The sequence below is a fragment of the Rhinolophus hipposideros genome (assembly GCF_964194185.1).
Source record: "Rhinolophus hipposideros genome assembly, chromosome: 18".
In the NCBI taxonomy this organism is placed as follows: Eukaryota; Metazoa; Chordata; class Mammalia; order Chiroptera; family Rhinolophidae; genus Rhinolophus; species Rhinolophus hipposideros.
In genome coordinates, this window is record NC_138064.1 from 30,676,876 (window position 1) to 30,703,564 (window position 26,689).

General features: G+C 39.2%; 1 protein-coding gene across 1 annotated transcript in view; it reads left to right on the forward strand.

Annotated features, from left to right (window-relative positions):
* Positions 1-26,689, forward strand: part of SLC25A13 (solute carrier family 25 member 13) — a gene marked incomplete at its 5' end in the record, with an annotated part of 178,291 nt that overhangs the window by 147,852 nt on the left and 3,750 nt on the right. The window contains 2 exon segments of the mRNA XM_081079534.1: positions 2,135-2,275; positions 18,336-18,474. Of these exon segments, the coding sequence (XP_080935660.1) occupies positions 2,135-2,275; positions 18,336-18,474 (280 nt within the window).

Below are 26,689 nucleotides of genomic sequence, written 5' to 3' on the forward strand. Positions count from 1 at the left end.
GTTCTCTGGGGTGGATTTGACTTTTGCATCATCCTTGGTGGTTAGAATTGACTTTTCTGTGCTGAAAGAAGTGGTGCCTATTGATTGGCTTGGAGTTAGGGCGTTGAGTATAGGTTCTTATTGTATTGTATTGTATGTTAACTTTTACAGACATTAGTGGTAATGAATGAGACAGCAATTCTATACGTAAGAATTATGCCCTTTAATAATGGTACCACTTGGTGCCTCCTTTGAGTCACCTACGATGGGGGATGGGCAAAACATGGTTGTAACAGGTAAGGACAGGTAGTCAGGGTGGCAGTCTAGACACGGGAATACTACTGCCTTCTAAACAGTTTTAATGAGTGGAGTGAGGGAAAGTCTCTGTCTGTTTTTAAGAACATATGTGTCTTGAATAAAGTATCAAGTGTATAAAAATGAAAAAAATTTGATTTAGAGAGTGGGTGAACTTCTTTTTGGTTAGCATTGCTATGTATATTAGATAAGTTAGGCAGAAGTATTTATTTTTACTTAATAGACATAACACATGATCTATATAGAAGAAATTAAAAAAAAATAGAGCAGAAAAGAAAATAAACCCCTTGTAATCCTACCACCTCAAAAGCACTATATTGGCGTATCTCTTCCACATGATTTAAGGACAGTAGGAAAAGGTGTACATGCATTTAAACATATGAGAGTTTTTACTTCATAGTATATATTGAACCTTTTCCACAATATTTCTATTAGCAGCATAGAATCTCATTGCACAAACATATTTCAATTCATTTAATCCATTCCTTACCATTGGATATTTATGTATTTCTAATTTTTATTTCCAGGTATTATAAACAACATTTCAAAGACCATCTGTGTACCTGGTTTTTATTAGTACAGGCCATTTTGTGAGGGTGCATACATTAGTTAATAGGATCAAAGTATCTTGCAAGAAGTAGTTTTGTGTGATTTTTGACCCAAATTGAGCCTGTTGCTGTGATGGCATTTACTAAGCTGTAAAGTGTCATTACTATGTCTGTGGTCTAGTTTCATGCAATCACTACATAGTGAAGATTCTTTGTCAATCTTAGTTCGAAAGATACAAAAATTTTAATATATTTGTGACAAGGAATAACAAGTTGAAGTACAGTAAGAAAGAATGTAATTGCTTATGATAAATATAGGCTTAGCTTCAAAATAGCTAGCTTAAAATTTCCCTTATAGTGCACTTTAAAGATTTCCACTGATGATCTCGGAGGTATGGCACCCAGCCATTGCTGGAATGAAATAACACACGTTGTTCAAAGTTTGGGCCATAATTGATTTAATGCATATTTTTACTACTTTGACATTTATATGAAAAGAGTAATTCTATACACAGGTAATACATAAATAAAATTCTAATAATATTTAACTTCAGAAAATGGTGTTTGATGATCTACCTGAGTTTTTAAGAGAAATAAAAATAGCTTTCACCTAAGTTTACATGCTTTTTGTCAATTTTGAACTATTGACGAAGTCCATCCTGGGAGAAGCTCTGTCTTTCCTGTGCTCTCCTACTCGGACAAGCAGATCCGATCTCTTTAGTTGGATACTGTTTGTTTTTCTTTTTCTTTTTCTTTTTTATGAAAGTTTATTGGGGTGACAATTGTTAGTAGACTTACATAGACTTCAGGTGTACAATTCTGTATTACATCATCAATGCATCACATTGTATGTTCACCACCCAGAGTCAATTCTCTTTCCATCACCATATATTGGGTTTGATTTTCATTTTATTGCTGCCTTTGTATCCTCAGCTTTGAGCCCTGCATGGCAGTTGATTGGGCTTCAGGGAATCTTTGGCATTTTAGTGTGAGGACATTGGTAAGGCCAACAGAAGTCTTTCTGCTTTTGCAAAGTCGTCTCTAGTTTTGCCTTCTTTCAAGCTCTGCATGAAGGAGGTAGGGTCTGTTTACCCAAGGTCTCCAAAGCAGTGACTGTATTTTGCTTCAAACTCGTAATCTCTGTTTTAATCGATGGGACAAGGATTGAAACTACAGTCTCTTGAGAATAGGATACTCTGAGCTCCGTTTAGGATAATCACTCATTTCTTCCTGAACCCAACCTTACCATTACCCTGCTTTGATACTAAATCTTTTCTTTTTCTCCTTTTTAGGCAGGAGGCTCCCAGGTGATTTTTACAAATCCTTTGGAAATTGTCAAGATCCGTTTGCAGGTGGCTGGGGAAATCACCACTGGTCCCCGAGTCAGTGCTCTTTCTGTCGTAAGAGACCTGGGGTTCTTTGGCATCTACAAGGTAACTTTCCCTTCGGTCATTTATTTGAGTGTATACTCATCTACCAAACTAGTAACCGCTCATCAACATGAAATCAGTTCCTCGCGTTTCTACACCTGGAGTAGATGCTCTGCTGGAGCCCCCAGTGTATCTTCATGCCAGTTAGAAGGAGGTGCCCCCTCCTGCCACCTGCCGAAAACCAGCCTTAGAAATCCACAAATCAGGGATGACTGTGACGTGAATGGCGCCCTCTAGCCTTGTTCCATGCACAGCTCTTTGCAGCACCTCTGGCTGGAGCTTTATTTGGATTTGTTATGATACAAAAACCTGATTCTCAGTGTTGTCCTCCAGGAAAGACAAATGCAGAGATCATAGGGCACCGTCGGAGGATGTGCTGAGCTCAGTTTAAGAAGAAGCCCACAGTTTATTTTCTGATCCTGTACCTCCCAGCCTTATCCATATGTGTGCTTTGTCATAACTATTTGGAATCTTAACCATTTTTCATTTAGAAAGTAATTTTTCAGAATGATTACAAAACCAAACTTTTCAAGAATTCTTAAAATTTGTTATTGACACTCCTCTACCAAGGAAGTTATAATGGAATATACTAGAATTAGCTTCTTATATGCCCGGCTCTAAGGCTTTCTCAAACATAAGGTGTTCATCATCTTACAATGTGAAAATTAAAAAAATATATATTTCATGGCCAACTTGAATACATAAATATTTAGGGATATAGGAGAAGTCAAATATCTACTTAAAATAGTTTTTATTTATTTACACATAAATATGTAAAATCATATTATATAAAATTAATGCTGTTTTTTCTAAACACAATATCAATAAGTACTCATATTCTCCATATGAATTTTGAATCAGTTTCTTGATTATCACTTAATCCACTTTTTGAATCAGTCATTTACACGGTTTTGCAAGAGTACACGATCTTCATTTTTATCCAAAGCTGGCACAATGAAGTACCTTTGCACTCTGGGTGCGGCATTTTCCTTGGAAGTTTTATCCCACAGACACATAGCATTAGGACAGTTGTTTCGTTTTTTCCTGTTCCCAGTTCATCCTGAATGGATATAAATGGTCCCATAATGTAACAACTTACATACTGCTTTTTAAAGAGAACTTGAAATGCCTTGTTTTGATATTCAACACAGCATTTGTGAGATCCTACCCCCAGGATCTCCTCTCCTACATGTTTACCCCTTTTTTTTTTTAACTGAACTTTTGCAGGTGACTTTGGTAAACATCCAGTGTAGTCAATGAGGTTGTTTCAGGCAAATCTGCTTTTCCCAAATGGTGCTCTGTACTTCTCAAGGTCAAGTGATTCGAAGAGTATCCCATGATCTGAGATTTTTTTTAAGGATCAAATATTATGTGACATGCTTTTTTTCTGGGGTTAGTTTTAAGATGGGGGGAACCCTGACTTAGACGTAGGTATCTGTGGTGTTTTGGAATCAACATGCTAATTTTTAAAAGCAGCTCTTAAAATGCTCACTCTGTGGTTGTGCAGTGGTCGCAATGTTCTAGCTATTTCATTGACCAATGATGCTGCTGTAAGAAATAAACAGTATTGTCATGAGGGATCGCGTTGATCAATCGGAAGAAAAATCATCTGCTTTTCTAAATTCTGGGGCTCATGCAGACTAGAACACGATGTCGCAGCATGTCATTTTGACAAGATGCCAAGCAGTCTTTCAACAGGTTGTCTGGTACTAAACATTTAGGTACTATGGCGATGGCTGCTATTGAAATGTCTAGATGGATAAAATGGTACAAACTTGTTTGCTACACAGAAACAGAGATTGTTAAACTACCTGCAAATGATATAAGACTCAGACTTAGTCCTTTTCATCTTCGTAGTATTTCATAATCTTAATCCCCTTTAACACCCCCTGGAAATCGTTGGTCTCCTGATTTTATAGTTTGGAGCATAGAAGCTGCCAACCATAGTATCTGAGCTGAAATTGAGGCTCAGAAGTGTCTTGTTTCCACTTTCGTGCTAAAATTGCTTTCCTGAAATGAGCAGGATTGCTCAAGTTTGAGCAAGAGACCTCTCCCATATAAAGTTAGTTTAATTACTAGCCTGGTGGTTTAATCTAGTTCAGAGGCATTCCACAGAGCTTGGTGCTGCTTTGGGTGCATTGGTAATTACCAAGTGAAGTCGCTAACACTTTGAGCTTCTGGAAACTTCTGTTCATTGCAAGAACGTGACCTGGCAGTCCCTGGCTTTCTCCTGGTCATTGGTGTCACCGCTAGATTCACTGGGATCTGTGAACCTGGACTTCAGTCAGCAGAATTCACCTCTGTTCAGTATGGTTGGTCTTTATTGCCTCCCTAGCTTACTCTCATTTAGATTATCCCAGCTTCCAGCCTCAGGTTTGCTTTCCTGTGACTTTCTCTACGCCAGGATCACCCACCTTAAACCACCCCTCCATAGTCAGAAATCACTTTGGCAATTCAAGATCCATCCTTTTAGGGGCATCACAGCTTTGGCATTGCTGTGCAGTTTACTCTGTTTTTGATTCCGGATAGCACCTTTTAGTAATAAAGCTTTTCACTGTTTCTTGTCTTGCTTGAGTAGAAAAATGCAAGTGACCTGAAGTGACCTAATACTTTTAAATGCGTCCCTCCACGTGGGTCTTTAAAAAGAGGACTGCTGTCCTAGTTTTAGTTGGGACAGGTAATCTTTCTTCTCCTTCCCTGTGTCCTTTTGTTTGCTGTTGTTAACATAACAATGCCAGACCCAGGAGGGGGAGTAGTTGGCTCTGTCTTGTGTGTTTAGGCCTGCAGTGCTTAACCTCACCTAAATTGGACTTAACCTGGTGGTCTTCTATTTTTCTCCTGAATTGACTTGCAAAATACCCTACTATTCTGTAGCTTCCCAGTGGTAATTAGAATACTTGCTTTAGAAATACATTTACAACTGAAAAAAAAAGAAAAAGTGGATGTGGTAAACATTTCACATTCCTGAGGTTAGAAATAGTTTAGAACAGATATAGTGAACCCTGTAAACAAAGACCCCTCTTTTGGTAACATTTAGAAATGTCTGAAAGAAAGTAAAATTCTCTCTTTACCCCTTACCGCTTCATTCTCTCTTCAAAGGATAACCACTACTTCATGTTTTTTTAATATATTTTTAAGAAAAGAAAAACTTTCTACTAAGATCAATATTTATCTCTCTCCTCCCCCTTTCTTTCTCTCTGTATATCACGAATTGTACCCATATCAATATCTTGTGTATGTATGTTTTAAAAAAAATAGAATCTTTCTAAGCACACAATGTATCTTAAAGCTCTTTCCTCGTTTTATTTTAATAGCCGTATAAATTTTTAAAAAAATTTTTTAAGCAGTTGACTACTGATGGGTATTTATATTGTTTGTAATTTGGGGATATGACAAGCAATGACAGGGTGAACTTCCCTGCATATATTTTGACATGCTTTTGTGTGTATATACCAATGATAAATTCCTAATAATGAAGTTGTTAGGTCAAGGGGCATGTGCATTTTTTAGTGTTAACAGAATTTTGTTAAATTACACAAGTTTATCAATTTTATCTTGGTAACATATAAGTACTTAAGACTAATGTCTTGATGTAGCAGCTTTAAACAATATCTCTTTTTATAAGCTCATAGCCCCACATGAAGAAAACAACTGTTGAGTCAATACTTTGAGGACATGGTGCCATGCTAATTTTCCAACACCAAGGCACATTATATGGTTTTACAACCACCACAGTGGTAGTTCTCACCCTTCTTCTCCCACATTTGACTTCCATCTGGATCTCTGGGAAAGCCTCCTCATGGGGTTTCTTTATTTTGACTTTTGACTCTCCCAAATCTTGTTTTGTACCCACAGCAGACAGATTGATTGATCTAGTTAAAATGTAAATCAGATTCATTCAGTCACTCAGCACACTTCTATTGAGAGCTGACTGCTCACAGTTTGATGGGTAGGAAAAAACAGCCATCAAAAAAAAAAAAAGAAATAAATGACATCAGGTGGTGTTAAAAAGAAAACCTTGAAGAAGAAGAAAGGCTAGGTCGGGTGAGGTTATGGAGAAGGGCCAAGGCAGGATGGAATTGGAAGGGGTACATTTCAGTGGGTTGGTCCGGGAAGACCTCTCCAGTGAGATGATATTTGAGCAGAAACCAAAGGAAATGAGAAATTAATGTGCACCTACAGAAACTGTGCCTTCCTGGTTGAGAAACCATCAAGCAGCTTCCTGCTGCACTCAGAACAGAACCCCAGGTCCTTCACTGCTGGTCCTGTGCCCTGCGCTCCCCATTTTGTACCACCTTCTACTCTGCTGGATGCACTGGCTGCCTCTCCTTTCTTCATATACTCCAAGCTCATTCCCTCTCGCTTTTCAGTCTGTCTAAAGTCTCTCCCCCTCACATCTTAGCTCCACAGATGCCTGCTTACAAAGACAACCACGTCATCACTGTCATATCCCCTCTTCCCATTCTTTACCTACCATGTTTCCCCAAAATAAGACCTAGCCAGACCATCAGCTCTAATGCATCTCTTGGAGCAAAAATTAATATAAGACCCGGTATTGTATTATTATATTATACCCAGTCTTATATTAAAATAAGACCTGGTATATTATATTATTTTATATTATATTATATTACATTACATTACATTACATTATACCCAGTCTTATATTAAAATAAGACTGGGTCTTATATTAATTTTTGCTCCAAAAGACTCATTAAACCATCCAACACTTTTCTCTCCATGTGTATATCTCCCTTATCTAGAGTGTATTTTGATACTAAAGACCTGTCTTGTTCATACTGTTTGTTACAGTTTCTGGCACATAATTAGACATTTGATAAGTATTTGTTGAGCCAGTGAATAGTGAGCAAAAGCCACATGTTTCCAATCTATTACATAAGACTATTAGAGTACAGAAAGTGAGTGCATTGCCAAGTAATGATCAAAGAAGACCACGGTATTGGAAGTCCACTATAAATAAAAGAGCTAATTGTATGAGAGATTACTTTTCCAGTTTCAGAGGCATCTACTAACTTACCCAGCAAGCTCTGCCCCAGGATCTGGGGATACAAAAAAACTCAACAACGCATAGTTTTTATAAGGCGTTTACCATCTCGTGGGGCAATCAGACAAATAGACAGACCCTTGGAATACAACATATGTGCGGCTGAGAAGGGCTATCAGAGAGCTGTGCACAGGGTTCTAAGGGCTGTGGAGCTGACTCAGCAAGAAGACCAGGAGGGCTTTCTGAAGGGAGATGGCAGTTAACCAGGTGGAAGACAAAGACAAATGGCATGATCAGCTTTGTGTTTGGGAAAGGGTAATTCAGCTTCAGAATGGAGAATGCCCTGCGGGAGAGCAGGACTGAAGGCTGGGAGGCCACTTAGGAGGATATGTGCTGGGAATGGGCGGAGAGGAGAGATGGCGTTGACCTATGCTTGGCCCATGATGGTGGGATGCAGAGGCGGGATACATTTGAAGGGTGTTTGAGAGTTAGTCTCCCAACGTCTTGAAAGGTGATTAAAAGGTGAAAAGGAAAATTAGAAGAGGAATCTCATATTTCTAGTGGGTGATTCTACTTTAAATTTTAGATTTCATAATATTTGAGAAGCTGCAAGAAACATGAAAAGACGTTCTATCTGATGTTACCTTTATAATTGAAGAATAGAAGCCTCGCAGTCGTATGAGATTTAACTAGGTGACTTAGGTAGGCCAGGGCAGGGCTGAGGCTAAGACTGTCTCCTGACTCCCGATCCAGTGTTTTTTTCTTACTCTACCATGTTGAATGAAGGAGTAGGGCCTTGTAGGATGGGGAATTTAGATGCTCTTTTAAGGGTTGTCCACATGCCTGGAGCTATGAGAGTGGGTAAGGTCTCCAAGCTGATGGGGCACCAATGATAGAACTCAGAGACCACCCACATTTCGGTGGCAGGAAGAAGTATAGGTGGAGAAAAAGCAGAAGGAGTTGTCAGGTGGAGAACTGGAATGAACAGTGTGTGGGAGCTAGGAGAGGGATGAGACAGAGTGGGGACGAGGGAGAGATGAGTGGATTTAAATGCTGCAGAGATCAAGGGGGATAAAGGCCAAGAAAAGGTCTTTGAACTTAAAGATGGGAGTCAGTGATTATTTTTAAATCAATTTAAGTAGGATGGCAGAAGTAGAAACCTTATGAGAAAATATTAGTAGGCACAAACCACTATCTTTTACTGTGAAAGAAAAAAAGGACAAGAGTACAGCAACTGGAAGAAAAGGTAGAGTCACGCGGTAAAGGTATTGGGGCAAGGAGCTTGAGATATTTATTGTTTCTTTTAATTTTGGTGGGAGAACCATGCCTGTCTGTATACAAAGCAGAAAAAGAGTCACTGAAGATGGAAGGATTTGAAGCATCTGAAGCTAGCAAGATCGAATATGGTGCTCACACTTTCAGGAGGGACTTAGAAACAAGAGTCCTGGCTTTCCGTTTAATTCTTTTTTCTTTTTTTTTTTTAATTGTTATTGGGGAATGTTGGAGAATAGTGTGTTTCTCCAGGGCCCATCAGCTCAAAGTCATTGTCCTTCAATCTAGTTGTGGAGGAAGCAGCTCAGCTCCAAGTCCAGTCGCCAGTTTCAATCTTTAGTTGCAGGAGGCGCAACCCACCATCCCAGGCGGGAATTGAACCGACAACCTTGTTATTAAGAGCTTGCGCTCTAACCAACTGAGCCATCCAGCTGCCCCTCCATTTAATTCTTACCATAATACAGCCTATGAGACAGATAGTTTTGTTGTGTTGTGTTTTGTTTTGTTTTGTTTTGTTTTGTTTTGTTTTGTTTTGTTTTAGTTCCAAGTGACACCTCCAAGGAAAGGAAGGCTTGATGGGTTTAGGTAATTTGTCTATGGTCACATACCTTGTAAGCAATTGGGAGCTATCCCATAAAGATATGTTGAGCTAGATAGGAGAGAGCACATACATGCCTAATAATTCAGGGAAGTTTAAAACCAAAGTTATATGCTAAGCATTGATATTGAGCGGTTGGCAGGTTTGGTGTCATTGTTGACACTGAACGTGTTAGGGAAATGGAGATGAAAAGAATCGAGATGACACTAGACGCCATGAATATGTGATAGCTTAGGCCAGAGTAGTTACTGTTTAGCCTAATTGCTTGTAGTACCCAGTGCTATTTTTAAATGTTACATATTATAAGAAAATAACTCAATTTTGCTTTGTTTTGTTTTTTTTAGAATAAGGACATGTTACTTGAACTCTTATGTCAACTCTTTAAATTATAGAAATTAAATATTTTTTGTCCATTGAGAGGCAGTAGGGCCCTTCTGTTTTCCTAACGCTTAACATTAGCCGGAGTAGCAGAGAAGACCACAGATGTTATGCAGAGAGCATCAAAACCAGATGGGGGGGCCATGTCGCCACTCCAAATGCTGTCTAGGTGTGATCATTAAAAAACAACTTTGTGCCTTCCTGATAGCTTTGTCAAAAACATCTGCCATAAAATGACCATGTTGGACATTTTATCTTATTAAAAGGCAAAATTTTAGAAATTAAGGAGTATATCAAGTACCTCAAGGGTCCAGGTTTTGTACCTAGTGTGGTATGAACCTGTGATAAATATTGGAAGTCATGTGATATTGTCCATAGTATTCTGCTTAAAGGTTATATTAAAAGAAAAACGGGGGGTGGGGGAGAGGAAAGGACTTTTTTTTTTAATCTTTCTGCCCGTGTTTCAAATGTATCACATGCAGAAAAAAAATAGTACTAGGACCTACATATTCATAGAACTGTTGTGGGATTTACTAAAATAATGCATGTAAAGGATGTAGGATAGAACTTAGCACATAATATGCATGATGTGTCAGTTATTGATTTTAAATTGTAGGATGTCAACTAATGGATTCTTGTAGAAATACCTCGCTGCTTCCACTCAGCCCCACTCTTAGGTAGTTTCTGATGCTGTATGGTGAAAAGCGCCTTCAGGTCAGGCATTCAGCTTTGGATTGGGGAAAGAGACACCTTGAAAAATATTGTTTTCGTAAAACAATGCCCAAAGAGTTGCGTATGCAGAAGGGGCTAGAAAAGATTCTTTAAAAAATTAGAAAATGGTTACTATTTTTTGTTGTTGGTGGTGGTGGTGATTTTTCCATTGATTCATCAAATATTTGTTGAGGGTTAACTCCAGTAGGTGCTAGAGTTACAAACGTGAGTACAGTATCATTGCCCTCAAAGTGATCGGTGTTGAGGATGGTGAGAGACTATCACCACATATTCTGGCGCCATACATTAAAAATTAATAGTAATAGGCAGTATAGTTTTGAGAAGAAAATTCACATATAAAAGAGTATGTAACAAGAGTATGTAAATTTATTCGTTTCCTAGCCCTGTGTTGCAGATATCCTACCTTTCCAGAGGCCAACATTTTTATCAAGCTAGTGTTCTGTTTTCTTGGTTTGTTTCTTTTGCTTTTGTTTTTTGCTAAGTGCTTGAGTGATTAGTTTTAACACAGCACTTTTTTATTTTAACTTGTGTAAACTTGTGTAGTATGCTGTCCTTCCTGTTTAAAAGTATTGAAAATGCTGCTACTAATCTACTGTTCTTAGTGCTCTGAATATATCTCCCAGAAATGACAGATATATTTCTACTAATCTCTCCTTAAATTTCTCTGGTTTCTAATTGTGACCAAGGTACACATTCAGAAGGTGGCCAGTTTAAGAAATGTTTTTTTACTATAAAGTTAAGGACATATGTCTTGTGACAGCCAGAGTCCCATGTGTGGTGTTACCAATTTAGCAAACTAGTATAAACTTATTTGATAAGATTAGGTCTTCCGCCAAATAGAAGATTGGCGCCTAGCCTGATAAATGTAGAACTCTACCATGATTCAGGTATGAAAGCACATAGGAGTCACACCCCAGATGCTACTTGTTTAAAGAATATATTAGCTACTTCTATTTTCTGTTCCAACAGGACAGTGTGCTTTTCATTGATAGTAGTAGTTACCTTTATATCATCACCTTTTATTGAAAATCCTTGTGCTAGGTATTGTATTAGGTACTTTATATTAATCATTGGGTTTAAATTCTTACGTCGATACAAATGTTACATTTTAGAGATGAGGAATTGGAGGGACAGAGATTTTAAGAATTTTACCCACCATCAGAAAGCTAAGTGGCAGAGCAATAATTTGAGCCGGGTCTCTGACTCCAAGGCCTATTTTTGCTCCTACAGTGTCCTGCTGTTGGCGTGGAGTAGCAGAATTTAGATAGAGATCCGTATTTCAGATGATACATTTGGACTACTTCTTTGAATGCAGTCTGCTTCTTCTCTGAAAGGTTATCCTCTTCAAGAAGAATTGCACACAGGAAGGTGAAACACGAAGGCAGTATCCAGCTCAGCCAACCCATCAGCCGTAGTGGTTAATGTTGCAGAGAAATGACCTTCATTGATTGTGTTGAAGGAGATTGGAATAAAAAGCTTTTTTCTTTCTCCCTGGATTTTGAGATCTCCACTAAGGAGAAAAAGGAAAAAAGAATTCTATCAGGGGCATTGCCTGCATAATGCACATTTTGAAAGAAACTTGTCAAGAGAAGGAGTCGAGGAAGCCAGCTTGAGCATCTCCTCAACAAGGCATTAAGTTCTCTTTACAGGGTTTCTGGCCATTGGCCAATGAGCATCGTTGATGGCAAAGCAGCGTACACTAGTAAAACAGTAGAGAATTAGAATTGACACAGGAGTGGCATTTCCTACCAAAAAACTTTGAGTTGCTAAGATGCTTTTGTTAGAATTGTGATGAAATTAAGGAGAAACCAATATCCTAAAAGTCCTAGACTAAATGATAGGCATTGATATTTTACATTCACATTGGTCATTTTAGTGTCACTGGTATCGAGCCTCCAATTGTTGGCTGGTTTGTTTTTAACACCAATGACACAATCACGGAACAAACGGGTCTTGGCACCAGTGATATTTCTCAGCAAGACACTGAAACGCACCCTGTTCAATCCCCAGCCACATGGCCCTACCTGTCCCTTGACTGGGCAGGAGAGGTGCTGCCAGGCTGTGTATACAAGGGTTAACTTGCTTGGGAGAAACCAAGAGGAATGCTAAGGGATCAAGACATAACATGCTGCCCATTGTTTGTAGCTCCAGGATCAAAATATACAATTATACATGCCAAATAAATTCTAAACCTGTAAGTTAGGAAAAGAGGGGTGGCTCTGCCTACAGGTGCCAGAAGCATTAAATAACATTCTCAGACAAGGTGCACCACTGTTGTCTTGGAGGCTGCAGGGTCCCCCAGTCTGGCATTTTCCCCCATGCTAGACAATGTGCATTCACTGCAGGAGTCTCTGTTAAGCCTCCGTCTCCCAGACCTGCTGGCTCCTGGGGCCCGGCCCTGACACAGAGGTGCCTTTGTGAGTGTAATTACCTTCCCCTGTATTAGAAATCGTCTGTTTAGAGCTGTGTTTGCAGGTACAGCTAGAATAAGCAGGAATTAGCATGCGAAAAGACCTGCCCTGGCCCTGACTTCTTTATCAGCAACCATCCTTCAGGACTGGTTCCCCCCCCCCCTTAAATTGATTCGGCAGGTGTGATACCAAGTGAGATGAAGAATTTTAAAAGAAGAAAAAAAAGACATTGAAGATAGGTGTGTGTGTGTGTGTGTGTGTGTGTGTAAGATAGGACTCCTGTTGTGTTATATCTTTTGACAGTTTCATGCCAGAGTTGCCAGAGTAAATTTGAGTGGATGAATCCAGCAACTTATGACTTGATTAAAGCTCCCTTGAGCTTTCAACACAGTGTCCATATCCAAAAAACCATGAGAAGCAAAATAAATAATTCCTTTGCCACGGTGATACTGTGGCCAGCGTCTCCAAGCCTGTCTAATTGGCTTGTGTCGATCATGAACTATTAACTTGAAGTTAAGTGAGGACTACCCTTAAAGAAGATTTCCTAGACCTTAAATAGAATGATGACAGAGAGACTTCAGAATGATACAGAATTGGAATGGAGCCAGAGTCGATAATTAAAGTAGATCTCAGTTTTGATTCCAGTTTATTTACATATAGGTCTCCCCTGAGATGCCTTTTATTGTTCCTGTCTGTTATTAGTGGGTCTTTTATTAAAAAGGGAAAAAAACACCAGTAATTTCCCCTCTTTGGAGAAAGAGTGCTTTAATGAATAGTAAGAGATTAGATGATTGCATTTTGCATTTATTAATTTCCCCCAAGTGATTTTACTGTGTACCAAGGCAATTGGGCTAACCAGAGAGTATCAGAGACAGGGCCGCTTAGAGAACCAGTGAGAAAGACTTAAGGCAGGAAAATGTGGGGATTTTTGTTATGGGACGAGAACATTCAAAGATTTATTTTAGGTGGCACACATTTTGTAATGTATTAATTTTTTAATGGCCAAAGTAATTATTTTGGTGTTGCTGACGCAGGCTCTTGGGCAGCACAGAATGTTTCCCTTTATTATGAAGTTGCCTGTTCAGAATGGCTGATCACCTAGTAAAAATTGTACATGAGTCCCATACAATTCACGTCAAACAGGTTTATGTTTTGATGTAGGCCTGGAGAATGGGTGTTCACCACAAAGTGAAGGATTTATCAAGGAATCTGGGAGAGAAACATTCTCACTGTTGGAACTTTAAAAGCCTTTTTCACATCCTGCTTCCCTTTTTCATTGTGTGGGAGCAACAGGTCAGGTATTGCCTGGGGCAGCCTTACAAATTGGCACCTGCCTTTGTGCCTTAGACCTGAAGGAAGTGGTAAGGAAAGGAGGCCAGGGAAATTTAATAAGTCTGCCTTTTTCTCCAGCCTTCTGCAAAGTTAGCTTTCCTTGGAAATTGGGCTTTGATGCCTGGTGTGTGAGAGAGGCTTGAGGCACCTCATGACTCCGGAGAGTGATTTGCTGCATGGAGATGACTGAGCAGGTGCTGGGCTGTGGGAGGATGCAGGCACCGGAAGAGGCAGGGAGACACGCACCTCCTCGTCCCGACCGCCCCTTACATTTATACACTATACGTGGGACTCTCACAGTTATTACCTCATTTATTCCTAAACCCCTGCTCCCTCTTCTCAACCCTAGAAGAAGGCAGCCTTTGGTTGTTACATTTGACAAGTAAGGAAGATTCAGAGCTCGACTTATCCCAGTGCTCATCACGCAGCTATGCAGAGATAGAGAGCAGGGTTGTACCAGAGGTTCTTCTTACCTGGATTAGTGGAAATTTGAGTTTTTAAGTGTTTTAACCTGCTGGCCTCTGTGGAGCAGAGATGGTGGCTGTTCACATGTTATCTTTCTGCCTTGACTCTTCATTTTTCTCATATAATCAGAAACCTAAGACTTCTTACATAGTCTCGACATTTGCCCTACTATACGTAAATTACTTTATTTTTATTATGCATCGTCTGATCCCTGGTAGGAAAACTACAACATGTTCCTATCCAGTTTCCTTTCATGTTTCGCAGTGAGTACAGCTCCACCTTTCCCTTAGGTTTGTTCTTTTTTATTTGTTTGTTCTCTTGTGTTTCGATTATGGCATTTTTCTTCTCAGTCGTCTAGAGCTGTTTTCAAACATCTCTTAAAGCACATCTCACACACCCCTCTCTCGGCCCTTGTTCTCACACACGTGAACGATTATCATGATTTCAGGAAAGGGGAGAGAGTTCCTTCTTGGGAAGGCCCAGTTGCTTCTTCATGTGGCCTTACTCTTTTTGTGTCACAAGGATGTTTGTAATTTCAGATCACATCTTCTCATGGCCTTCTGATCGTATGGAAGCCACATCGTATAAGAGAGGCTAATTACTGTCTTTCTCGCCTCTTTTTTTCCTTAATGTTAACATTCTAGTACAAAATTATCCACTACTTCCTCCTAAGCTCTGTTGTATCCCCAGTAAATTATATATATCTTTGTTTGAAAAACAAAAGGCTTGGTTTTGGTTTCTAGTATAGTTTTCCAAGAAATGAGTTAGTTTTCCTTGCAGAAACCTGACAGCATATACCAAAGCCTCTCATTTCTCTTTTTAGTTGTGGTTTCTTTCTGTGTGAATTGGCAAAGCCAAATCACTGTCACCAGAAACATGTCTTAGGCCCCAACTGACAGCCTAAGATTTTGCTAAGTGTTTTCTAAATTAAATCAGACAGTAGTAGTTCCTGGCCCCTGGTTGCTTACAGTCTGAAATCGGCAATACTGACATAGGCAGATAGAAGAGCATGAAGAAAACTCTGGACCACATTGAGAAAGTGTAGACAAAGTGGAGCCATGTGGAATCCACTCCCTGCCTATCTTCTAGTTAAAGGAGCCTCAGTGGAAAGGGTGGTATTTGGGTTAAAATGAATGAAGAGGTGGTATTTAAGAGGTTGATGTTCCCAGCTTAGCAATCATCAAAGAAGATGAAGAGTGATAGCTGTACCTTGATTGATCAGATGAATGGGGGGCATTGAGTAGCTTTACCTGAGAGGAATCAAGCTGACCAAGGCGAGGGAAATGGGAAAGTTAAGTCATTACCAAGCTGTGAGAATACCAGGCTTAATCTACAGGACAGCCAAGATCAGAGATGGCAAAAGAGTGTTTGAAATAACAAATAGAAAGGAAATTTAGACAATATGGCTAAGAAATGAAGATGTTAGACCATACTGCCCCCCCACACACACACCCAAAAAAACCAACCATATACCATGAATTTTAGGAGAAGAAAAGGCGTAACTCAGAACCACAAAAGCATGGTCCCAACTATGGAATGGTTGTTAATATCACTGTTAAAGGAAATGCTCCAAAACATATATAGTAGTTGTAGTGGTTATTCAGACTGGTGAAAATCAAGAGCAATTTAAATTTTCAATACTTTTCTGTATTGTCTATCATAAGCACTTAATGTTTTATAACCAGGGGGGGGGGGAAACATTTTAAAGAGGAAGTATTACCAGCAAAAAAATGAGCAGAGCATACAGACTGAAGTTAGGCTTAAACATCTGAAGATGTGGGTGATGAGGTTAAAAGTAAAAATGGATTTAGTAAGAAGCAAGATTTGTTGGTGAAGGAATTAAATCAGCCTTAAAAATTACTCCAAAGTGATTTATTTGGGCAGTGGGTAACATGGCAAAGTTTTTTGCAATACTTAAGGGAGACCGACAAGAAGAAGATTTAATTGATCTTAACTTGAGTTGGTACTTGGTGTCGAATATGGATATTGCCTGGACAGAGTCCATATGTGGGCATATGGCTGGCAGAACTCAACTGGAAAGTTTGGAGGCAACCTAAGGAAAAGGAAGTAAAAATAGAGAAACAAATGGGAGATAGTGTTACCCTTACATGTAACTACCTGCGTTATATATGACTTTTTAAAAAACCATCATAAGGAAAAGACTGGATGTCACACATGGACATTGGCGTTAGACTGTACTTTTCCCCCTTGAAAAGCTGATTGGGGGAGGAAGAGCTGGAGAGTCCTGAGTTTGGAACCCCCTCTAGACCTGAGCAAGCCAACAGCCTGTCGCTTACTAAGCATGCAGTTAATCGGTTAACTGTCCTGGGCATCCATTTGCTTGCATAGAAAATGAGGGACTTGGGTGCAGTGGCTTTTGTGGTTCCTCTTCTCAGTCAGGCATGTAACAATTTGGGGTAGACAAGAGACTGAAGTGTGGGCAGGTTGGCAGTACATGATGTGGCTCTCGCCTTCTCTTGAAATATCTGTACTCACAGTGAACAGAGGCATCGGAACACATCCCTGGGTGAGCTGACTGAGGAACAGGCAACATGATAGGATCCAGATCTCAAGCTTTTATTCTGGTTGGAAGGACGGGCCAAACTAGGAAGACGTTTAATAGGATTAAACATAAAGCCCTCCTTATGTTACTTCTTTAAGGCAACGAATTAAGGTACAGCAGACCTAGGTTAATAGCAGTTCCTATGGAAAAGATTCAGGCTTTTATTACTCACAAACTCAGTTTGAGTCAGGAGTGTACAGAGGGTGTCAGCAAAGCAAAGGTTACAGTAACTGGTGTGTAGTGTTAAGGAAGTTTGACAGATTGGAGCCTAGCATCAGTCAAAAAAAAAAAACCCAAACTCCAACATCACTGGACCTCACTAAATGTCACTGGGTGTGGCTACATTTGTTGAATCTGGATGGATTAATTGTTTTCTCTGAAAAGGCTCTGAATTTGGTGGAAATTTTTAGGTGTAAGAAATATGTAAAAGAAATGGTATTAAATCATTAAGTGTCGAAAAGGGGTGACTTCCTTCCCATTTAGCCTTCCCAAAACACAATACATGTCTTGTGGTTTTCATTAGTTGATTAACTGTTTCATCATGTTTCTGGGCACGCATCAATTCTCAAGGCCTCCCCATGGCATCATTTTGGCACCAGAAATTACTCGATGAAGATATTGCTCTGGTTGTTAATTGTTCTACATACAGCTTTTAAATGTGTAGGAATTATTGCAAATATTTTAAGGCTGTAGACCAGGCATTTATCAATGTTCCATAAATCCTGGGCAGTTGGGGGTAAGTATGTGAATAAATTCGGGGACCCATGAACCCCTAGGAAAGGTATATAATTTTTTACATTATATACCTTTAATGTGTCACTTTTGTCTGGGAAAAAGTCCAGTGCTTTCATCAGAGTCTCAAACAATTAAAAAACAAATCCCTTCCCCCACCACCTATGTAATTTGTCTCCTTCCTAGTGTGTAAACAGAGAGGCATCTTGCTTGTTGCTGACCGTCTTGGGAGAACAGATCCTCCTTGAAATGCCAGTGACCTGCCATCAGTAGGGATTTTAAAGGATATTGCAGGCAAAGTAACAAAACCGTTTTAATTGAAATCTTACCATTAGAATAAATGAAAATTACCCCCTCTTCCTGATCCCACACAATAAAATTAGTTTTCGTTTTGAAAAGAAAATTCAGATTTATTACTTGCAGAATTTGGGTAATTTTTTTCCGCCTTTCCCTTTTAACTTGTGAGTACAATTCAGTCTTCTCCAGGAATATTTTGTTCTGAGGTAAGTTCCAAAGAAGCTTGATCTTCTCAATGGGATATGTGTTTCATGTGGTTTTTCTTTTCAAATGGACAGGGTGCCAAAGCATGCTTTCTGCGGGACATTCCTTTCTCGGCCATCTACTTCCCCTGCTATGCTCATGTGAAGGCTTCCTTTGCAAATGAAGATGGGCAGGTTAGCCCCGGAAGCCTGCTCTTAGCTGGCGCCATAGCTGGTGAGTGTCCCTCACGGAGCTCTGTTACCACCCCTACCCCCATGCCACTGCATGAGAGTTTTTGCTTATAGTTCTGACGGCACATACGAGATGGCTATAGATGTCTTTGAAGGGCTACTGAAAAGAAAGGGAAAGAAATTAATCTTCCTGCTGGCAGAGTAGACTATTCGTTTGATTTCTTAACTCCAGAAAAGTCTCAGTAAAAATTGGTGCATTTGGGGGTATTGTTGGATTCCAATTCAAGTTCCATACCAATTCATAGTTTCACTTCGTAGAATGAGAACTATTAAGTCAAAAGTATTAAAAATTTTTAATGCCTGTGCCTTCATGGTGTCTAAGCAAAATAGTGTATAAAAGCTTGTCCAGAATTGAAGCGATAATTATTATCATTTAGACCATGGGTGTCCAAACTGCGGCCAGTGGGCCAACTGCGGCCCACGATCCATTGTTAATTGGCCCGCAGCAAGTTCCAAAAATATATCTAGTTTACTTAAATAAACCAGGTGAGGCAATACGTACTTCACCTCGAGTGAGTGACCCGGCTGTTTGTGTATTTTACCGCATATGGCCCTTGGTGAAAACCGTTGAAAAAAGTTTGGACACCTCTGGTTTAGAGAAAAGAAATATAGAACAACCGAAAATAACTTGGTCCTTATTAGAAACCTGATTCCTCCTTGCTGTGTAAGGTTATAAGCACTGGGTGGGTGTGTTAATTAAATCCCAGAGTAAAATGATTGTTATCTTTTTGTCAGTGTTACAGTAGTGAAAATATCAATAGAAGAAAAAAAATAGATGTGGACCTTGGCTTCTACATCTCAGTATAAATCCCTAGAGGAAATTTGATTATAGCCACAGCAGGAATCAGTTTGTTCTTTGATGCTCCTCCTTGTCCAGAGATCCTAAAGGCCGGAACAATCTGGATTAGCTCTCCAGGTGGTGACAAACATTTAATGAGTTAAAAAACCCTAAGGCAGTCATGGGATGCCTGGGTCCAAACAGTTTTGATACAGGTGTTGTTCTCCTCAGATATGTGGCTTAAGTCTCCTGAGAATAACCCTCTGCTTTGAGAAGTTGCTTGTTGTTTTGTGGGCCCCATGTGCTGCCTGTGGCCTGGGGAGCCCTGGAGAAAGGAACCAAGGTAGCTTCTCTTTCATTCTTAATTAATTCTTTTTCTTTAATGTTGGCACATGAGGCCGGATTGTACCTTCCTGGCTGCTGAGGAACTCCATACTCGTATGAGTCGCAATAAGACCACTCTACCTATATCAGGAAATCACGATTTCAAGACTAGAATATAAAAATTCTTGGTTTTAATGCCAATTTAGCTATTAACTCACTCTGTCTTTTATATGTCATTGACATATGTATAAATGATAATATTTTTGAGCCAAAAGGTTAGAATACAATTTGTTTCAAATTACTCACTTGAAATAAGGTAGGACCTAATGGGAAGAATCAACATACCACTTAGTAGTGTGTGACTTTGGCCAAGTCACTTAACTTCTCCTAAGTCTTGGTTTCCTTGGCTATAAATGGAGATGGTAACTGTCCTGACTAGAAAGTGTGATTGTGAGCCTTAGTGAGAGTGCCCGTGTGAGGACTTAAGGCCTAGCATGGAGTAAATATTTAGTAAATGGTAGGCAGTACTTCATTGAATCCAAAAGAATCTGTCTGTTAATCACTCCAAAAATCAATTATGAAATCAGAAGATAAGTATTAGAGCTCAGATCAAAGTCTAGGACTTTCTCTAAGCTTTGTTTTCTTCACACCACAAAAATGATTGCCTTTCATTCTTCCTTTGGAGAAGATAACTCCTCAGATGTAATTTCATTTCTGGGTAGGGGTTTCCTAGGTGATCCTTACCACCAGAGTTATAGAAATTATGAGTAGATTTTTTTTTCTCTTTTAAGGTTTATATTCTTTCTTCTATTTTTTTATGATTATGAAAATAATATTGCACATCATAAAATATTTGGAAAGTACCAGAAAGGGTAAATAGGAAATATTATCCATGATTCTACTACTCTAAGATATTTAACACTTTTTAACATTTTTTGCTAATATTCTCCCCGTTGATGGTTTTTAAGAGTTGCAATCACACTATACATATGTGGTTTTCACTTAATATCATATCTGAAACATTGTTAGCCATCACAGCAAAATGGTTCATGGCATAGGCTGTGGGGTCAGACTACCCAGGTTCAAATTCCAGTTGTTCACTTAGAACTGTGTCCCCTGCACAAGTTATTTAATCCTCTGCTTGTTTCTCCTATATATGAGGATAAGAATAGTCTTTGTCTCACAAGATTATTATGGGGATTAAGTGAGTTAATAGATATAAATATCCAGAAGGTACCTGGCACGTGTTTTTAAATGTTTGATAATAATATTAATTTTATTGTATATCATTTAAAACTTTGCAAACATAGTTTTAATTGCTGAATACTTATCTTCGATCTTAGATAACATTTTTTTTTTCAAAAAATTTAAATACATGGTGTAAAAAAATATCTTTGTGCTTAAAGGCTTTCCCCCTATTTTGGAGAAACATTCTCTTAAGTGAATTTGCTGATTGAAAAAATAAGATTGTTTTTAAGGTATTGCCACACTATCCTTGAACGTTTTAACTAGTTTACATCCCCCATGCTGCTGATTTTTTAGCCCTATGACCATCCTATTGTCTTTAGAATTGGTTTCCAGATACCTTCTATATTTGGTATTTATCGATGCATTAACAAATTACACCAAAACTAACCAACATAACACAGCAAACACTTATTATTTCACAGTTTCTGTGGGTCAGGAGCAGCTTATCAGTGCCTCTGGGTTCCAGGTCTGTCGTGAGGTTGCAGTCAAGATGTCAGCCAGGTCACTAGAAGGCTTGACTGGAGTTGGAGTTGGAGGATTCACTTTCAAGATGGTTCAATCACCTGGCCATTGGCAGGAGGTCTCAGTTCCGTGCCATATGATTTCTCCTTAGTTCACCTTGGATGTCCTCATGACACGGCAGCTGGCTTCTCCCAGAGCAAAATGAAAGAAAGAGAGGAGAAGAGAAAAGGAAAGGGAGATGGGGAGGGAGGTGAGAACGGAGTGGGGAGTGGGAGGTAGTGTGGAGGGAAGGGAGAGGGATAGAGAGAAAGCAAGCAGTAGCTGCGATATCTTTCATGACCTGGCCTTGGAGGTCACACTCCTACATTTTCGGACTGTCCTATTGGTTACAGTGATTAGCGCTGTGTTATACGCGATGAGATGATGATACAGGGGCAGAACTGTGAATACCAGAAGGTGAAGATTACTGTGGGCCATTTGGGGAGCTAGCTGTCACACTTACTATGGAACATTTACTTTCATTTATCTTCTGCTTATTCTTCCACTTCCATGTGAGGTGGGAAAATATAAGACACTTTTTGTCATATTGGGTTTTTTTCTTCAAAAAGCAGATCAGCTGCAAAGCTTGACGGTCTTGTATATTCCACAAATCTGTATAAACTATGTAATGAGAACTCAACTACCTTCTTAATCTAATAACAGATAATCAGAAGCCAATGGCAAATGCCAGAACTACCATTCTTATTAACAGTAGCGATAAAACAAGGATGTCTATCATGCTTGTTTTTCAGCCTTATTTTGGAGTTTCCTGTCAAAGTGGTAAAATAAGAAAAAGAAGTAAGAGGCGAAAAATATGAGAAAAAAAGAAATGAAACTATCATTATTTGCAAATATTGCTTACCGGAAAATCCAAATTAAAAAGTCTAAAATGTATCAGAATTAATGAGAAAGATTAGTAATATATTTTGTTATAAGATGGACATAAAAATCTATATCCAGTGGTAAGCAGGAATTAGGGCAACCAGCTGCTAACTGAAGAACTTTGCTGGCATGCTGGGCCAAACTGCTGATTTCAGTGTGGAGAAGAGCAAGAAGACTTTTGTCCAGAAGTGTTCCACGTGCTACAGCATCACGCAGGGCAGCGAGCACAAAAATGCACACCTGTTTGGGCTGTAGGGTGGAAGATAGGTCACCGCCCCACCCCCAATTTCTCTTGTGGATACCAGTGAGAGCAAAAGTATTTCCTGTGGAGAGAACGCACAGATGGAGTATGTGTAGGATCCAAGGAAGCATATCCCAAAACCAAAGTGATCTTTGTTTCCATTAAGGGATAGGAGAAAATTCTGAAAGAAAACCAATAAAATGTACCTAAGCCATCAAAACAAACAAAACAACAAGAGAGAAAGAGAAAGGAGAAAAGCTTACCTCAAAATAAGCTATGATGAATAGTAGTTGACCACTAATTTATATAAGACAGAAATGTCTTCATGATTATTTTATATGTATTTTCATATTTTATATAAAACACATTTTGTATAAAATATAATTGTTTATTTTGTATGTAAATTGGTCTCTTACACAGAAAGCACAGAATATTTTTTATTGAAAATCCTATTGAACAATCCTATTATAAATAAGATGGGTCTGGGATTAAATAAATATGATTATGCTCTCTGTTTTGATAGTAATTTTAGTTATTCAGTAAGTACTATCTTTTTCCAAAAATTTGATTTAAAGTTAAATTACTTTAGCAATATGCAACTTTTTAACGGTGGTTGCTATCTCAAAACCTAGAAAATGCTGTTTTTAGAGATTTATATATCTATTTATAAATTGGGAATATATTTAAATACTGGGAATATCTACCACAGGGGTAGAGTAAGACTAACCAATATTTGAATTTATGTTCATGATCCAAAGTACCCCAGTGTGGTTGGACGGGAGGCTCAGTTGGTTAGAGAGTGAGCTCTGAGCAACGGGCCTGCCAGTTCTAGTCCCATATGGGCCAGCAAGCTCACCCTCCACAACTAGAATGAAGTCAATGAGCTGCTGCTAAGCTCCCAGGTGGCCAGATGGCTCAGTTGGTTGGAGCATGGGCTCTCAACCACAAGATTACCAGTTTGACTCCTTGACTCCCGCAAGGGATGCAGGGCTGCGCCCCCTGCAACTAAGATTGAACACGGCACCTTGAGCTGAGCTACCGCTGAGCTCCTGGATGGCTCAGTTGGTTGGAGCGTGTCCTCTCAACCACAAGGTTGCCGGTTCGATTCCCGCAAGGGATGGTGGGCTGCGCCCCCTGCAACTAACAATGGCAACTGGAGCTGAGCTGCACCTTCCACAACTAAGATTGAAAGGACAACAACTTGACATGGAAAAATCCCAGAAGTACACACTGTTCCCCAAGAAAGTCCTGTTCCCCTCCCCCAATAAAATCTTTAAAAAAAAAAACAAAAAAGTACCCCAGTATGTCAAAAGGTGAGGCCTGAAGGAAGGAGTCTGAAATTAAGAAACCAAATTCTAATTCCTTCTGATTAACATGTTGCTTTTTAATTAACGTAGAGCATTTCAATATGGCTTATAGATAATATCAAATCAAGTATATCTAATACTTCTCAAATTTTATAGAATGATCTATCGTGCCAGATGGTCTTAGTTGTCAGAACGATGAACAAGTCATTCTGTAGTGACGGTCTTATCTTTGAATTAATTAGCTTAGACTAAGTTGTAATTCAGGAATATCTTTAAAAGCTGTTGGTTAAATCACAGACATGGAAGTATTATGTGTGTGTGACTGATCATGATGCTTTCACAAACGTATTCTAAGAATTAAGATAGAAGAGTACTGTTGGCACATATTTGTTAATTTATGTCGCCTTAAAGCTTAAGATCCTTACAAATATGATATAATGGAGAGATTGGGTTAAGGGAATGGACTGGCACGTTTCACCATCTCTCCTCGCCTCCCGAATACCTTAAAATGTCAGGAAATACATTTTTAAAAACTTATTGGCACTAGAAAATGTTAGCGCCAGCCCTCAGAAGGCAGGAAACAGAACCATATTCATATTGACTCTGAAACTGAACTTCAGGATGCCCCAGCCCACAACACTGGCAGGAAACATTAATGTAAGAGCAGAACCAGAGAATTTTAACCTTTGAGTGAGCAATAGAACGCCTAGGGATGGAGGTTTTAGGGTAAATCATTAACAAGAGTTAAAGAATTGCATTTACTGCAGGAAGGTCGGACTTCGTCCTCTCTTCTTTTTATAAGGAGTTTAGGTAACACTTGAATCCGGGCTAAAAGCCCAGAGCTGTATTCTAAAGAAAGGGGCTACTTACCAGGAGAGGGCAGTTGTAAGGGACTGAAAGAAAGTAGAGCAAGGCTTAAGATAATTGCAGGCCTTTACCACAGATGCAGAAAAAAAATAAACTAATGGCTGCTTTTCCCAAGATGGGTATAAAATAATTCCTTCTACTTCCTGAATGAAGCCTTCCATATTTCAGATTCGGAGATCTCCACTCCGTCAGCTAACTTAGCCCCTTGTATCCAGTTAACAGGCCTCACCCACCTCACAAAGCCCTCAGACAGCCCACCCATTCAGGAGAGAAGCCTGTGGGTGACACTGGCCTAGGGTAAGATAGAAGCCATCCACAGCACTAATCAGCCTATCCTTTGAACTTCAATATCAATAGACAGCCAGAGGTCTTCAGACAAGACAAGACGGAGCAATAAGGTAAGTAAACAGAAGAATTACAGAGAAAACAGGCAATTCAGGGAACAGAGAAGAACTTCTAAGAACTATAATTAGGGTCCTCAGATTTTAAAGGAACAATCAGTAAAGAAGCTTTCTTGAAAACTAATAACAGGATTGCCAAAATTAAAAATCCATAGATGGTCTGAATGATAGAATGGATATGATCAAAGACAAACTAGGCATCTGGAAAATAAAATCATGGAGGGGTGAGGGAGGAACCAACAGCACTCTAGAATATCGAGCAGAAATACAGAGATGACAAATCAAAAAGTTTTAGAGACGTGTAGGGTTGATCCAGGCGGTCTAACATTCATTGAATAGGAGTTCCTTCGGGAGAAGTAATAAGGGAAGGGAGACAACACACAATCAGTAATAGAAGATTGACTTCTCATCTGCAGTACTGGATACCTTCAAAGTGCCAAGGGGAGGGTGTGTTAAACCTGGATTACATTCTAGTATTTTGGGAGGGAGGGCCAAATTCAAGTTACTTTCTCCCGTGCCAGGACTCAAAGGTTACCCCTCAGACCTCTCTGAGACAAAATGAAAAATGAACTTAAGAGGGAAATGTGGGATATATGAAACAGCAAATAAAGTTAAACCTGAGAGTAGGTCGAAATAACTGCTGTGTCATACATGTATTTTTTTACAAGAAGGTCGTTGGGAGGCAGATAAAGGAAAGACAAAAGTAATGTGCTGAAGTCCTCAACTTGCTGGGAAGGATGTAAATGTTAATTAATGGTACACATTGTAAATATTACACCTATGTAATAAATGCATAAAATATTTAAATAAATTAGTGAGGAAAAGGTGGAGATCAAAAGGGAAACAACTAGAAACAGAAAAAACAAAAACCATAATAGAGGATAGCAGAAATAACCACAATAACAGCCACGATTGAATGGATTCAATGTCCTTGATAAAAAAAGAGACATTTTTAGACGAGTTGTGAAAGGAAATCTAGTCACCTGAAGTTTGAGAAAACATAGAAAAATTGAAAGAGAGTGGATTGAAGAATATGTACCGGGCAAATACCAACAGTAAGCAAGTTCAGCGATATTAATGTCAGACTAAATGGAATTTGGGGATTAAAAATAGCATTCAGAAGCACAGAGGCATATTTTACACTTACAAAAGACAATTCACTGAGAAGGTAGATTGTCATCAACCTCTGTTTAGTGTCAACATAATATTGTCTTATAAAACCTAAACTTAAAACTATGAGACAAGAACGTGATACTTTCTTAATGCTAAATGAGAATCTTTACACTTCTGTAAAAGCTGATACATCAAATAGATAAGTTAGATAAAACTCTTAACCTTGATCCAAAATAAATAGATTAACTGTGCAACCTATAAACAGAGAAGCACAGTCTTTACAAATATTAATGGGATATTTATGAAAATTAAGGATGACCCCCCCTGAAGTTGTACTTTGCCAGTTATGCTTGCTTTTTCTACTCTCTAGTTGGTGGACTCCCTTAAAGAGTGACAAATTTTTATTGGCTGGAGAGCACCCCAAATTGTTCCTGTCTCACTGGTAGTGGGGTGGTCCCAGGTCTCACCATTTGTCTATCACCAAGCGTCAGGTAGGCTGCCAGTCCCCTCCCTCCTGAGGAACCTAGAAGAAGCCT